The following is a 15950-nucleotide window of genomic DNA, read 5'->3' on the forward strand; positions in this document are numbered from 1 at the left end:
CCCAAGCATGTGCTTGGGTGCCTGGTGCCTGGAGCCGGCCCTGAGCATTAGACAACTCATTTCACAGCTCTGGGTCAATTTTCCAATCTGTAAAATAGTATTCTCCTACCTCGGAGGGACATCAAGAGCTCGTCAATATTTGAAATCACACTCACAATGAAAAGCCCTATATAAATGCCAAGTTTTAAGCAACAGGATCAGATGAGCTTGAAGGAACAAAACTATTTTCATGGACAAGCCAATCGAGAAGGACGCAAAATTCAGACCTGGGCCAAGATCTGAACTTCCCCAAAGTTTGGGAGTGTTTAGTCCCTAGGAGTTAGACATGGAGCTGATCCCTGATGTTCCTGCAGTTAAGGAATTCAGGAGATCTGCTTTCTATTCCCAGCCACTGGCCTCTTATGTAGCCTTGGGCAAGTCACATCCCTGTTGGTGACTCAGTTTCCCCATCTGTAAAATTGGGATAATCATAGTGACGGTCCTTTGGAAAGCACTTTGACACCTAGTGGTTAAAAGCTCTGTATCAGAGCTAAGTGTTATTTGTGTCTGACAGTCACTCAGGAGCTACGCCATAGAAAAATCTGCATAATCAATTACCAATAATGAACCAACAGCAGGAGAATACACCACTCCCACACCCCTGCTACAAAATGGCACCCTCACTGTCACATTAGCAGAGCTCTCCTGGTTTGGAGCACAGGTTTACACAGCTAGAACCTCTCGGACATGGATTTTTCCCCACAGTTCCCACTAGTTTGCCCAGAGAGTTGATAAATAAATAAATTAATGGAGATATCTTATCTCCTAGAACTGGAAGGGACCTTGAAAGGTCATCGAGTCCAGCCCCCTGCCTTCACTAGCAGGACCAAGTACTGATTTTTCCCCAGATCCCTAAGTGGCCCCCTCAAGGATTGGGCTCACAACCCTGGGTTTAGCAGGCCAATGCTCAAACCACTGAGCTATCCCTCCCCCCATGCTCTATCAAATGTGATAGAGCTTCTATCCAAGCATTCCATACACAAAGGGTTTATGGCTGTTTCTACCCCTTTGTGTAGCTAGAACTCCTAAAAGTAGCACTGATCTTAAAATATGAAATCCAGCCATGTGTTAGGCTTACTTTTTGGTATTTCCAGGGGAAAGATATAGATATTAAAAGCCCTGGAAATGCAGCTTCTTAAATTTCCTTAAAAACATTTCTTACAGTTCGTATCTAAGTGAATATTCCTGTTTTTTTTTTTTTTAAGAATTAAAAAAAAGCACGCAAAGCCCAGGGAAAGGAGAGAGAAGATATTCTCCTCCCCTAGGAAGATAAAAATGCATTTTAAAAAACCCCAGCCTGATTACATATTGACCTAATAGATTAAATTAATCCAGTGGAGCCAGCCCTGGCCCCTTAGGAAAACTTGAGACAGTTCCTCATCTGCCGTGATGAAGCCACTTGTTCCTTAACTGCTTAATTGCTGGTGAATATTGTGGGTCTGAACAAGCAGGAGACTCTGGCACGCTGCTGGAAATGCCAGTTACACTCTAAGCCAGACAGAATGCATCGATCATATTACTTAATGTCCCGGGTACATGCCGGCAGAATGCACCTGCCATAGTTCTTGGTAGGTCGCATTCACTTCTTGCATCTTTGTCTCAAGCTTTAATTAAACCAGCAGCTTTTCATGGCTGGGACTGTGTCTTTGTACAGCACCTCGCACAATGGTCCTGGCTGGGCATTACAACTCTTAAATAACGGATACAGTTTTAAACTTGGGTGCTTAACTTTAAGAACCCAAAGTCACATGTAGGCACCTAATTAAGGTGGCTTGATTTCAGAGATGCTGGAAATTGGAATGACGGGTATTTGGCATCTATAAAAATTCAGCCACTTTTCTTATGTACTTACTTATAGAGTTAGGTGCCTAACTTTAAGCACCCAAGTTTGCATATTTTGGCCCATAACAATAAGGAATCTAGGCTTCTTCTCTGTAAACAATGAGGCTCTGTTAAGATTCTTCTGAAAAAGCGACTCTGTCTGTTGCGAGTAATGACTCAGGTACTTTTTTTTTATTTAATCGTTTAATTCAACTGAGCACAGCAGCGTTGGATGGAGCCACAAAGCCTTTGCTACAGGATCTGATACTTCAATACGCTACACAGCAAGAGACCAATGAGGGAGCTTCCCAACACTGCAGGTGCTTTGCGCTCTCTTATGGGGAATTAATCTTAAATACCTGTTGCCAGGCAGGGGCTTGGTCTCAGCTTTCTAAGCCCTGAACAGTGAGATCAACTCTGAATCAGAGCTAAGCAAATGGAAGATGGGGGGGGGGGGGGGAAGCGAAGTATAAAGATGATGGAGTAGCTCATGTTCTCTATGGCCCTATGTCTCACTGACAACTGGCAAAGAGTTCACTGTTCTGAACCAGCTGTGTCTATCAGTCTTGACAGATTCACTACACCTAACACACTGCTGTCATAGTATTTATCTATCAAGGGTGGCATGCAAGGCATCAAATGATTTACATCATACTGGTCATCATAAGCATTGCAAGATGTATATACAGTGGGTGTATAAGGAGTTGTGCACCCATTAAAAATCTGTTTTAAACCACATAACCAGCCAGCATTGACATACAGGTTTTCTGCGAGACAAAGTCTGTTTATTCACCTACCCCTGCCTAAGGTGAATTAAGCATTATAAAGCCAACACAATGGAAGCCTCATTTACATGTGAAAGTCATCAGGAAAAACATGTGGACCAGTAAGGTTGCCAACTTTCTAACTGCACAAAACCGATGTCCCGCCCCCGGCACCCCCCTTTCCCCAAGGCCCCATTCCTGCCCTGCCCCTTCTCTGAGGTTCTGCCCCCACTCACTCCAGCCCCCACTTCCTCCGTCGCTCACTCTCCCCCACCCTCACTCACTTTCACCAGGCTGGGGAAGAGGGTTGGGGTGCAGGGGGGGTGCGGGCTCTGGGGTGGAGCTGGGGGTGAATGAGGGGGCTCTGGGCTTGGTCCAAGGGGTTTGGAGTGCAGGAGGGGGCTCAGGGCTGCGGCAGGAGGTTGAGGTGCGGGAGGGAGTGCATGCTCCAGCTGGGGGTGTGGGCTCTGGGGTGGGGCTGGGGTACAGGAGGGGGCTCCGGGCTGGGTCCGAGGGATTTGGAGTGCTGGAGGGGGCTCAGGGCTGCGGAAGGAGGTTGGAGTGTGGGGTGCAGACTCCAGGAGGGAGTTTGGATGCGGATGGCAGTGCGGGTTCTGGGAGGGAGTTAGGCTAAGGCAGGAGGTTCGGGGTGTGGGCTCTGGGAGGGAGTTAGGGTGTGGGAGGGGGTTCTGACCTGGGGCAGGAGGTTCAGGGTGCAGGCTCCTGCCGGGCAGTGCTTACCTCAGACGGTTCCTGGTTGGCGGTGCAGCGGGGCTAAGGCAGGCTCCCTGCCTGCCCTGGCTCCGCGCCGCTCCTGGAAGCGGCCGGCATGTCCAGCCCCTAGGCAGAGGTGCAGCCAGGCGCCTAGGCACTGGGGGCAGGGGCAGCACGTGGAGCTTCCCTGATCGCCCCTGCGCCTAGGGGCCAGACATGCTGGCTGCGTCCGGGAAGCTGCGCTGACAGGGAGCTGCCTTAGCCCCGCTGCGCTGCTGACCGGACTTTTAACAGCTCGGTCAGCAGTGCTGACCGGAGCTGCCAGGGACCCTTTTCGACTGGGCGTTCCAGTCGAAAACCGGACGCCTGGCAACCAGACACCGGGGACATCCTGTCTTTGGTGGACAAAGCAATGAGAAGCAAGAAGACATTTTAGCAGCCATTTACTGAGGAAACCTCTTAAAGGGGGTGTGGTGTTCATGAAATAACCAGGAACATGGTTAGGACTGAAAACCAGTAAGGCCTCTAGACTTAGGATTGCGCTTTGGATGTGTAACCAGTTCTGCTTCCAGTATTCTTACTCAGTATCCATTTGAATCTCTGTTCTTTGCTAATAAACTTCTTGTTTCTATTATAAATGCATCTCGCTGCTGTGGTAGTAAGCAGAGTGCGTATCCCCAGTTGAATCAAACAAGCTGGTGTAGATACCGTTCTCTTGGGAATAATAAACCTGACAGAGGAGAATAACAGGGCTGGGTAGTATAAGGGGACACTTCTGAGGAGTGCGGGGACTGGGGTGTTAACCTGGAAGGCAAAGCAGGGACTGGCAGAGCCCTGAGGAGAGTGCTTGAGTGGCTGACGGGCTGGCAATGTCAAAGACCTGAGAAAGTCTCCCTCACACTGGAGGGTAACAAAGTGACTTCCAGTCCTAGATGCCCAGAGAAAGCGTCACACCCTCATTGAAGTCAATGGGAATTTAGCTATTGACTCTACAGGGAGCAGGAGTGGGCTGTAGGGGCCCCTAAAGTCTTTGAGAATCTGGGCCTTAAGGCCTGGTCCTGCAGCTATGGTGAACCCCAGGAATCAGCCAGGTACAGAGAATTGTGTGAAAGTCAGAGGTGGGGTTTGGGACCCCAAAGAGTCTATCCCCTCTTTACTCTTTGGCAGGTTCTATACTGATCTCAATACATGGTGGGAGTATTTACTGCAGGAGTATTCACACAGCACTGACTCCAGATATACGTGACCCATAAAGCTCAGAGTTTTGGACCTTGTTTGCAAGCCTCAGTGCCTTTATGGAGGGGCTGTCTGATAACACTCATATGTACTTTTGCTTTGGGTTTGCTTGGGCTCACCTTAGGGTTAAGGAAAAATAAAAATGTTTGTTTGCCTGGGAGGTACGAATCACATGAGAAGCATGGTCCTTTAATTCCATGTGATTTTGCAACACAGTGTTTCACCCAATGCAAAATATTTGACCAAATGGCTTTTGCCCCTCACATCAAAAGTGTGAAAAATACATCTTGCCTCCTGCTTTTAGCATAGAGCCAACTCATTTTTTCCCTCAGATAATGTGTTACCTTTGAAAAAAATTTGGAGACGGGTCTATTTTCCATTTGGTAACAAAATGCAAAGAAACCAGAGAGTAAGTCTTTTGCATGCTTACAATTGTCACTCCCCGAACTCTGCCTTTGCCCTTCAATTCAAACCAAGTCAAAACTGATCTAAAAACATTGAAGTCTTGCCTGGTTTGGATTTTGCTTAGTTTCCTCCTAAAACCATGAATTGCCCCAGATCTGCTATAAAATCAGCCTAGGCTTGCAGATACCCTAATCCTTTCACACAAAGCCAGGGCTGAGTTTCAGATATATAATTAACATCTTGAATGGCTCTTTCCCCAAACAAAGCCCTGACTGACCTGTTGGCATTCCTGAAAGCCAGACTCTTCCTTTCAAATCAGTTTATTCCATCTTCTTATAGCTTAGACAGAGCAGATAAGCTTGGCGTTACAGTCCATTCTTAGGTAGTATCCCTTCCCCCCCCCCCCATTAGCGTCGGCCAAATCGCAACAGATCTGAAAAGATCTACCGAAATCTGTTTGGTTGTTATTTTCCCCCCAGCCAGTTCTGCCTTCCAATTTGACAAGTTGCTCAGTAATCAGGGATAAGGTTTCGGGGAGGAAGGGGACGGGGAGGGAAGAAGAATCAGAACCAGCCCCAAATCTGGCTCCCCTGTCTGCCTCAACCAAATCAGAGCTGTCACTCTACCCAATTGTGAGCGTTCAGATGCGGGATGACTTTGACCTCCAACCCCAGCTGCCCTTGCCAGCTCTGCCCCAACCAACATCCCTACTACAGACTAGTGGCCTGATACTCTACAATTAGCTTTAATATTTGGAGCCATTACTCTAGTGTAGCTTATTTTTTATTTGTCATGTTAATATTATAGTAGCACCTTGGGGGCCCAACAGAGGTCAGGCTCGGCCCTGTCTGAAAACCTACTAAGAGACAGACCCTGTCCAGAAGAACTTAGGGACTGAGTAGGAAGAAGAGGCCACAAGTGGGGATAAGAAATGGAGGAGGATGAGCAATGGTAGCCAACCCTCATCGGAACACGTGGTCGCGTAACTTAGCTATGTGTGTGATCAGCAACTTTCTGATCAGAGTTAAAGATACAAATCAACAGGAGCTATTCATGGTTAGGAATTTCTATATTTTCATCTCTGTCCATTTCTATGACTTTTTCTGCCCCTCCCTCTCCCCATTTCTTTCTCACTCAGCTACCCCATTCCACACTTAGCTTTATTTTTAAAGACAATTCCCTGCATACCGGATACCTGCAGCTCCAGCCTAACACAGCAGCTGCTGTTAGAGTTAAGCTTATACCAAAGGGAAAGATTAAACCTTATGTTTATAGTGGTTTCTAGGAGGTTACAGGGTGGCAGTACAGCACATTCCAAAGTCGATGCCGTCTTGTAACTCAAGTGAGTCCCATTCACAAAACAGCTGAACGCGACGCTGAAACTGCCGCTTTGATGTTCAGCTGGGGACCGTGTGTTCTTTGTAACATATACAGAGCTCATCTTTTTACACGCAGCTAGCCCCAGGTTACTTAAAGTTAGACTCAGCCACGTGAGGCAGGAGAAGAGCAATTAAAATGTGTGTGTGTGTGTGTGTGTGTGTGTGTCATGTAGGAGGACCTGCTTTACAAGGAAATAAAAATCAAGCAATTAACTGGGGAATTAAGATCTAGTGCACGCTATAGACAGCATGCATATATAAAGGAGACAGCTGTTAAATATAGTGCCTGAGAAACTCATGCTAGCACTAACTGGATTACTTGCACTGATTTGGGAATACTTATGTATTTTATTATGCAATGTATGGATCATCATAATTCTACTTCTCGCTTCAATGCTGCCTTCCTTCCAAGCATCTTAGAGCGCATTACAAACAATTAAGCCCACCCACGCCTCTGCGCAGCGGTGTGTATTGTATCCGCTTTGCGGGAATTGGGTATATTTGATCATGGAGCTCACTTAATTAATATCATTTATTTTTACGTTACCTGGGCCAAATCCCAAAAGCGGCTGAGCAACCACAGCTGCCTCAGGCCCGCCCCTGATGCCCATGCTCAAGGTATGATCCAAAGCTCATTGTACTCAATGGGCAAACTCCTGTTGACTTTGGTGGGTCTTGTATCCGACCCTCATGGCCAGACATTCCCATGCTCTTCCGTGAAGAGAGGGAAGCCTGAGCATGTGGATCTCTGAGGGGGGAATGTGTATAGAAGAGGGGAGTGCTGCCCTTCTTCCCATAGGGGGTTCTGCAGTGGTCCAGCTCTGTGGGTTGAGAGGGGTGTAAGGGGGACCAGGCTGTGCTGCATTCTCCCACCCAAATCCTCAGGGCAAAGCAGTGCAGGTTACCACAGAGGGGCCAGGTCTTCAGCCCAGACTGAGCCCCTGGACCTGGGATTTCCCTGATGGAGGGGAATCCCACAGTGACATAACGCTGGTGTAGCTGGTTCTACGCCACCCATTCTCCATCCCCTCTTCTATGAAGGGGGTGTTGTGGTGCATGTCAGGGGAATAACTGGAGCACACTGTGCACTTGGGATCCTGGCTGGTGGCGGTCTTGAGCGGGCTTTCCAGCTGGCGTTAGAGCATCCCAACGTATGTCTACACTGCAGTTAGACACCTGTGGCTGGCCCGTGCCAGCTGACTCAAGCTCCTGAGACTTGGGCTAAGGGGCTGGTTAATTACAGTGTAGACGTTCAGGCTCAGGCTGCAGCCCTCCCACCTTGCAGGGTCCTAGACCCCGGGCTCCATCCTGAGTGTTTACACCGCAATTAAACAGGCCCACAGCCCGAGCCCAAGCCAGCTGGCATGGGCCAGTTGCAGGTTTTTAATTGCAGTGTAGATGTGCCCTCAGTGTCCACTTTGACTGGCACTGATTTGGCCTGTAGGGTCAGGGGAGCAGAAATTTACCATATTGCCACCTCTGCACCCCACCCCAGGTGCACCAAGCAGAGCCCCAAGTCTGCAGCCCTCCACGAGTCCTCCCTTCCATTCTGTGGGGTCCCCTTGGAGTGAGTGGGAGTTCCCGAGTGCTCTGACGTCAATGGGCATCACGCAGCACTGGTCCGAGACCCTGCATTCCCTGGCAGCAGCTAATGGCAGCCACAATGTAATGTTATTTAAACCTACTGTTCTGCCTGGGTGTTTGCTTGAAAACAATATAGGCGTGATTGCGAAGAACGAATGGAAGCAGGACCAAGGCCCAGATTAGGTTCTCACAGGCGCTCGATCCCACCTTTAATTTACTGCTTTGAAAACTACCCTCTCCTAATGTAGACAATTATGAAGGGCACAACAGCAGGACAAGAAGAGAGGCCTTTTGGGGGGTTTTAAATCTCAAAAGATTCAGGGGACAAACAATAAAGCAGCATGTGCTCTGAAAACATCTGTAAGTAAAGTGCAACAGTTCTCTCAAGAGATGCAACAGAGCCGCAAACTGTATATTGACAATTATGTGTGGCGGGCGGGCATAAATTCTATAAATCTTAGTCCTCACCTCTAAGAAGAGTTAGAAGAGAGGCGAGTATATATATATATTTAAAGAACATCAACACTCTGGACAAATATAATGGAACTAACAAGTGCCTTGCTAAACTTCCTGGCTGAATCATTTTCCTTTGGTAGCATCACATCTGCCCTAAAATGTCTTTGAGGGAATGGCCATGTCTTCAGACTTGTGTGAACAGTGGCTAGCTCACAGTTGGTGCTATAGAACTAATAACGATTTAATAAATAAATATGATTAATAAATAGCAGCCAAGGTTTTAGGGCACCAGGAAAACTATTGCACCTTGGACTGAAAATTAACCTCCAGTTGTCAGTGCAACTATGGGCATTATATCCCAAGGCTGGCCACACACCATCAGCCCTCAGTGCGATATGAGAATCGGCTATGAGGCCGATCCTCAGCCAACGTGAATTGAAACAGATCCTTTGTGGAGGTGTATGAATTTGGATCAGCTGATGATCCAGCCCTATGTATGCTATAGGTCTGTTACTTATATGGTAGCTCTTTTGGGCCGGGACCAATATGTACATAGGCTATAAATACAGTGCCTAGCACAACAGGGTCCTGATCATGGAATCGAGTCAGTACTGTAATAATAAAAGTGAAAATGATGAACTTCACTTACTATCAAAGACTGGTCTCTAGTCCTTACTTTCTAACATAATAGTGTAAGTTGATATATTTATATGTCACTCCAAAGGGATCCCAAATGTAAACCACCCGATATGCACACTGGACACTTCGTCTACCACTGCCATGAGTGCAGGGGACTGGACTAGATGACCTCTCGAGTTCCCTTCCAGTCCTACAATTCTAGGAGACTCTTGAGGTACGTCTACACTGATAAAAAAAAAACCCACGGCACTGAGTCTCAGAGCCCAAGTTAGCTGACTCAGGCTTGCGGGGCTCAGGCTGCGAGACTATTAAATGGCAGTGTAGACGTCCAGGCTTGGCCTGGCACCTGGGCTCTGAGACCCCTGTGAGGGGGAGAGTCTCAGAGCCCAGGCTCCAGTCTGAACATCTACACAGCAATTTTTAACCCTGCAGCCTAAGCCCAAGTCAGCTGACCTGGGCTCTGTGGCTTGGTGCCGTGGGGTTTTTATCACAATGCAGACGCACGCTTTGTCTCAGGAGTTTGGTTTATACAAGCCTCTGTCACGTGTAGTACCTTCTCCAGGGAGAGCCTGTGTGGATACTTTTGGGGATGATGTGCTGTGTGTTTTTATTCAAGAGGCGCACCTTGCAATTGGAATGCAAAGTAGAGGTGGTTGTGGTGGTCGTCCAGAAGCTCCGTCCACACTTTTGGACCAGGACTTTATGGAGCACTGGTTCAGTACTGACACAGACGGAAAAGCACTCAAATGAACCACCACCACCACTTATATCAGACAATGGCACCTCAGAGCTTCCCCAGCCAGGCAGCTACCAGAGCTGACCGGTGCCCTGACTGTAAGCTAGATCTAGAATTTTTATTTGTTGTGAATTTAGCAGCTAATCTTGAGGCTTATATTTGAGCTTTTTTTAATTTAAATTTCACAGTTGCAGGAAATTATGGAGGAGGTCAGACAATAGTTAGTGGCAATAGATATTGCAATTCAAACAGTTAAAGCCTTATAATGATTAAAACACTACTTGTCAACATCACATGTCAAAATAGACAAAGTAAATATTGAGTCTGATTTAAGGATAAGTTCTTAAGTAGCATTTTTCTTAATTTTCCTGTCACTGTCTATTAGTATAGATGGAAATGTTTTTTCTCAGTTTGTGTGTGTACAGCAAAATCACCGTTTAGCAACATTTACTGAGAAAAAGCTAATCCTTCCAAGCCTAGCTATAGGCACGTATGAAATCCCAAAGGGACCCATCCAAATAAGGTGTGATTATACATTTTGCATGTTTTTGAACTCTGAATTTCTCCAGTGGGCTGAACTGGATTCATGCTGAGTTCTAGTTTTCCAGCAGGTGGCTGGGCACAGCCTGGAGACAGCTTCCTTTCTAAGGCCTGGCACCAGCGAAGAAGAAAGCTTGCTCATTGTGCCCTGCGGTTTCTGGAGCGAGACCTCGGCTGGCAGGGCCCTGCTGAATTAGGCTGTGTGTGGAGTTAAAAATGGTAATATTGCTAATGTTGAGCTCTGAGACAGACAGGAGCCCAGCATCTGCTGAGCTCTGCACTCTGAGCATCTCTGGCGCAATCCCTTTGGAAGGGAAAGCAGAACGCTGGTGATCTTTGCACACATTCTGTCGGTGTCATCTTTACTCAGTTGATTGCATTGTTTTTGCCTCCTTGCACCCTGAGGTCAAACTAGCTGATGAAGTCAAACTGTCCCCTGTCTGTTTCATGCACCATCACGAACAGTCACCAAGAGCAGACTCATTCTTTGGGTGTCTTGCTTGCTATCTAGAGAATGTGATAGGAGGCGGAGTGTAAAGTGCTGCACTCGTCAAAGCGAGTGTTTTAATTGTGCTTCCAGAGACCAAAGGTCAAGAATGGTTGTTTTCTTCTACAGCACTTTTTAAAAGGAGTTTATATATTTGAGAAACTGTATGGGAACTGGCCATATTATCAGAACTACTGCCGCTGCAGCACCTGAAATTGGAGAGGGTTCAGAGAAGAGCCACAAGAATGACCTGGGGATTGGAATACACGCCTTATATTGATAGATCCAAGGCGCTCAATCGATTTAGTTTAAACAAAGAGAAGGTTAATGGGTGCCTTGATCACAATCTATAAGCGCCTACACAGGGTACAAAATTGTGATAATGGGCTCTTCCATATAGCAGACAAAAGATAATGGGCTCTTCCATATATAGCAGACAAAAGGTCCAAGAAGATCCAGTGGGTGGAAGTTGAAGCTAGACAAATTCAGACTGGAAATAAACCGCAAGTTTGTTCCAATGGCTAATTACCCTCACTGTTTACCAAGGGTTATGGTGGATTCTCCATTACAGAGAGTTTTAAAATCAAGATTGGATTTTCTTTTTTTTAAACAATCTATGCACTAGTTCACACAGGAATTAGCTCAGGGGAGTCCTATGCCTGTCAGACCAGACAATGGTGGTCCCTTCTTGTCTTTTAATTTATGAATCTGTGGAAAATAGCCCTTAAGGAACTGGCCACAGTGATGCCATCCATGCATCAGGACTTTTTTTTTGGGGGGGGGGGGGCTATAGTGTGTATAGAAGACAAAGCCCCCGATATCGGGCTGGTCCTGATAATAATTGGGACATCTAGTCTCCCTATATCAGTGTCATCTCCACTACTCTCGCACTGCCACCTTAAATAACTCTTTAGGAACTAGTCATATCAATTCCATCAGCTACTACAGCGGAGGCAATTTATATAAACCCGGCACTTGTGAAAGAAACAGAACGTGTCAACAAGTGACAGGTCATTACTGTTTCCTGCAGTTATGCATCGTGCTGATATGATTACACAGTACCCTGTTGTTACAGAATGTCTGCAGATGTAGGTGCATAGAATCATAGAATATCAGGGTTGGAAGGGACCTCAGGAGGTCATCTAGTCCAACCCCCTGCTCAAAGCAGGACCAATCCCCAACTAAATCATAATAATGGTACTTTCTAACCTGGACTCAAATAACTGACCACACACACGAAAAACCCCTACATTTGTTTTGGATACACTTAGCACTTTTTAAAAAAAAAAAACTATATTGTGTAGAATGTATCCTATTGCCATTCTTATTTTCCATGTATAGGAGTTTCTCAGAGCACTGCACTCAGTTCTGGGCACATGCAGTGACAAACAGATTTGGAAAACTTAGAGGGAATTCAGAGATCAGCAACAAAAATGATTGAAGGAGCTGGAGGGACTGATTGGGGTGTGGGGAAGAGTCAGTCTATTGCTAATGCTCCCTTTACCCTAGTGTCTAGGCAATAACATTTTTTAAGGGTACATCTATAGCTTGGCTAAGGGGTGGGGGGGTAGGATAATTGTTTACCATTAGTCAAAGGATGCATACATCAAGGACAAGGAGGGATTGTAGAAGGGCAAGCAACTCTGAGCAATGGGATGAAATTAAGAAAAATGTAGGCTACTGAGAACACTGCATGAACAATTAGTCAGTAGAAAAGTCCCTCAAGGAAAGGGGTGTTATGTTCAGGACTTGGGACTTTAAAAACATGGATTGATAATGACTTATAAAAAGGTACAGTAGATAGGGTTGGTTGAAAACTCACTGTCAACTGTCTTTCAGTGGAGATTTGTGTTTGATGAAATACATCATTTTATGAAACTCCCACGAAGCACCATGGTGGCATTTCCAATTGAAACTTTGGCTTTTCCACTAAAAGTTTTCAGCTGACAACCTTTTGCCCCAAAGTCAACGTTTTCCACAGAAAGCAACTGTTTTCTAACTAGCGACTGCAGGGGATAATTCTGCTCCAGCTGAGGTGACCCACGAGTTCCGGTTCGGAGATGAAGGCGTTTTGGTCGGGTTTGTGCATCAGTGTTACTACTCAGAATGCTCATGAGCCAGTTGATTGTCTGTTGCTCAGCCCATCTGGTTTAGGAGCGGCAAGCCCTGAGTGCCTCCTGGAGAGGCTGAGCATAACCATCTTTTCCGGGCAAGCTGAAGGCCCTTGGCCTAGCCTGGAGTTGCTCGGCACTTCCAAGGACCGAGTTCTTAGTGCACATTGGATACCCAATATTTTCAACTAGACTAATTCCTTTGCTGCGAACAACTGCCACAGCAAAACCCTGACACAGGGTTACAGTTGGGGCTGTCTAATGGGGAGAGGTTCCCATTAACGTGTGGTTTTTGTAGCTCCAAACAGGGCTGATTTGTTTGCCATGTGAGGTCCCTCTTGCAGAAACAGGTTCAAGAACAGTGGCCACCAGCAGGGCACTGGACAGTGGCAGGGCTGGTGCCTAGACCCAGAAGAAAAGCTCTGTGTTTAGCTAGGTAACTAGTCGAGACGAGGGTGTGGGGGAAGGGGGCTCTGAGCTAGGACGGCAGTGATCATTGCTACTGCTGCAGCTCTTAGAATGATGCCTCTTTCCCACTCGAATAACTGAGATACCGAATTAGTCTTTGTCTCCCATTCGCTTGCAGGACTTCCCACTCGAGGGCTAAAGCAGACGCGGCGGTGACAGCAGCGCAGAAAGCTCAGGAGGAAGCTCGGATTGCCAGGATCACTGCCAAAGAGTTTTCGCCTTCCTTCCAACACAGGGAAAACGGTCAGTCTGCGCTGCCAAGCCGGCCGGTCTCCCAGGATGACTTCATTGTGTGTGCGCGCGCGCATGTGTCGAATGGTACAATGCATAGGGGCATTGTGGGGCTTTTCGGGGGCAGGGCGGCCTGGAGCTACAGGGGGGCAAAGAGAAAGTTTGCCCCCATCCCAATAATCTGCGAGGGCCCCCAAACTAGCCAAAATATGTACAAAGTTAGTCAGCATTAAGTAGTAGAAGTGACATTGACAAAACACTGACACAGTAGCCAAATTTTACTTTTTAAAACTCTCATGTAAGGTTCATGGAAAAGCAAAGCCAAGCCCAAAATAAAAATAAAGCCAGGCAGGGCTATATTAGGCCACAAAAGTTCCTGAGGCAGATCATTCCCTTCAAATGTGTGCGCATGTGCACCAGAGAGTAGGAAGGGGACAGGTATAAGTGGGGGTAGTTGGGAAGATCTAAAACTAAACTGCATTAATTAACACTTGTGAATGGTATTATTCAAAAATTTTAGCAGACTGCACTCTCATTAGAAGCCTGCTACCACCAGTTTTTCTCAAGCTCTTCAATCGGAGGTTACTCATCCATCCGAATCGCTTCCGTGTCTGATGTTGGTGACTCATTACGTTGGTGCTAGTCTCCCTGAGTCAGTGCCCCAGTGTGGCATTAAGGGGTTGTGCCATCTTTAGGACAACATATTCCATCCACTTGTTGTAGTCATCAAAGATCCATGGTTCTTTTCATAAGCGTTGGGACGGTTAATTGTTGTGTCCTGGCCAAATTCAAATTTGAGTACATATGTTTTCCTATGTTCTCACATTGTTTCAGTTGGATGTGAGACTCATCTTCACTTCCCATCAGGTATTGTTGCTGTAAGCTGTAGAACAGCTTACCTATGCCACCCAAGAGGTGGCTGCATTTCACTGGTACCTGACACAATTCTCATCTAGAGAGAGAAAGCTGAATTCATCCCTCGTGTGATTCCACTGACTCCGTAACTGGGAGTGTCTTTTGCCCACACTAGGTAAAATTTGTGACTCCTTTGGCATGCGTAAGCAGGAGCTACACCATACAAATGTAAGAAATTATCCTGGTTATTATACTAGTAACAATCAACAGCCACAGTCCCTTTCTGCAGGGAAACCGCACGGATGAGCCCTCCTTGAGATCATGTGTTTGGCTACCTTAGATGGCCCCAGGAAGCCCCGCCCATTGCTATTATGCATCAGTCTATTAGACGGACATTACATAAAACATTTCAAAGATTAGTGTATAGTGCAAATCCTTGTCTGGCAGGAAGATGGACTAGAGATGACCCAGAGGACTTTTCCAGCTGAGGATGGAAATACATTCACAGGCATGATGCTTGTTGGTTGAGGGCAGGGTGACAATGGAAATGTTACATAACCCAAGGGTTATATAGACATACCCATTACGGTGCCCAGATCTGAGATTTCTCCACTGCTTTGGGGCTAAGCATTAGCTTAATGCACTCCTTATGGAAAATTCTATAGAAATTAAGGCCTCTAGAGTAATTTCTATAGAACCCCAATTGAATTTAAAGGGGCACCATCAACTTAAATCACAGTGCTGCCTGAAAATGTTCCCACCTGCTATTGTTACTGCTAACCTCTCAAATAACCGTAACCAAAAGAACTTAGAGAGAGAAAATATTTTCTGTATTTTTAATGTGGTCACGCTGTGCATTTGTACATAGGCCGTTTCTTTAGTCACTCTATCAGTTCCCCCTGTTGTTTCACACAGCAACAAGGGAGACGGAGACATATTTAAAAGCAGGCAAATGGGGTTGTAAACCCACAAAAGTTGTCAGGGGTCTCTGATATTGATTTTTACTACTTTTTAAAACAGATATATTTCAGATATAACCACAGCCAACCCATATGGCAGGGTGCAACGGGGTCACCATCTCCAGAGTCCCCTTTCCCCCATGGCCTGGGGTGGCCCTGCAGCATCCCTGCCTCAGTTTCCCCACAATGACTTGGCCATCCAGCTAAGACATTAACAAAAATCCACCCCTTCCAGGGTATCCAATTCCAAAAACAAAACACAAACTCTTTGCCCCAGTCTCCAGCAAGGCCCAGCTCCTCTTCCCCAGGGGGCTGTCTTCCCTTCTCTAATCCAAGCACTCCTCTGAGCACACTTTGGACTCAGTTTACATCCTGTCCTTTTCATCCTCCCCTCAGCCCCTTTGGGTTGCTCTCTTACAAGCAACCCCTCCCAGGTTTTCCTGCCTGGAGTCCTCCACACACCTCTCTCTGCCTGGCTTGTGCTTGTCTCTGACCCTCTCACCATCATCTGCTCCTCTCTTTAGCC

At 46.6% G+C, this 15950-nt stretch overlaps 1 protein-coding gene across 1 annotated transcript in view; it reads left to right on the top strand.

Moving 5' to 3' along the window:
- The window catches only part of LOC113409645 (junctophilin-3), a 114080-nt gene that overhangs the window by 73525 nt on the left and 24605 nt on the right, over nucleotides 1-15950 (top strand). The window contains exon 3 of the mRNA XM_026663792.1: nucleotides 13498-13622. Within this exon, the coding sequence (XP_026519577.1) occupies nucleotides 13498-13622 (125 nt within the window). The remainder of the gene's footprint in view (nucleotides 1-13497; nucleotides 13623-15950) is intronic.

This window comes from Terrapene carolina, unplaced genomic scaffold (assembly GCF_002925995.2).
Source record: "Terrapene carolina triunguis isolate 2854851 unplaced genomic scaffold, T_m_triunguis-2.0 Scaffold33911, whole genome shotgun sequence".
Lineage (NCBI taxonomy): Eukaryota > Metazoa > Chordata > Testudines > Emydidae > Terrapene > Terrapene triunguis.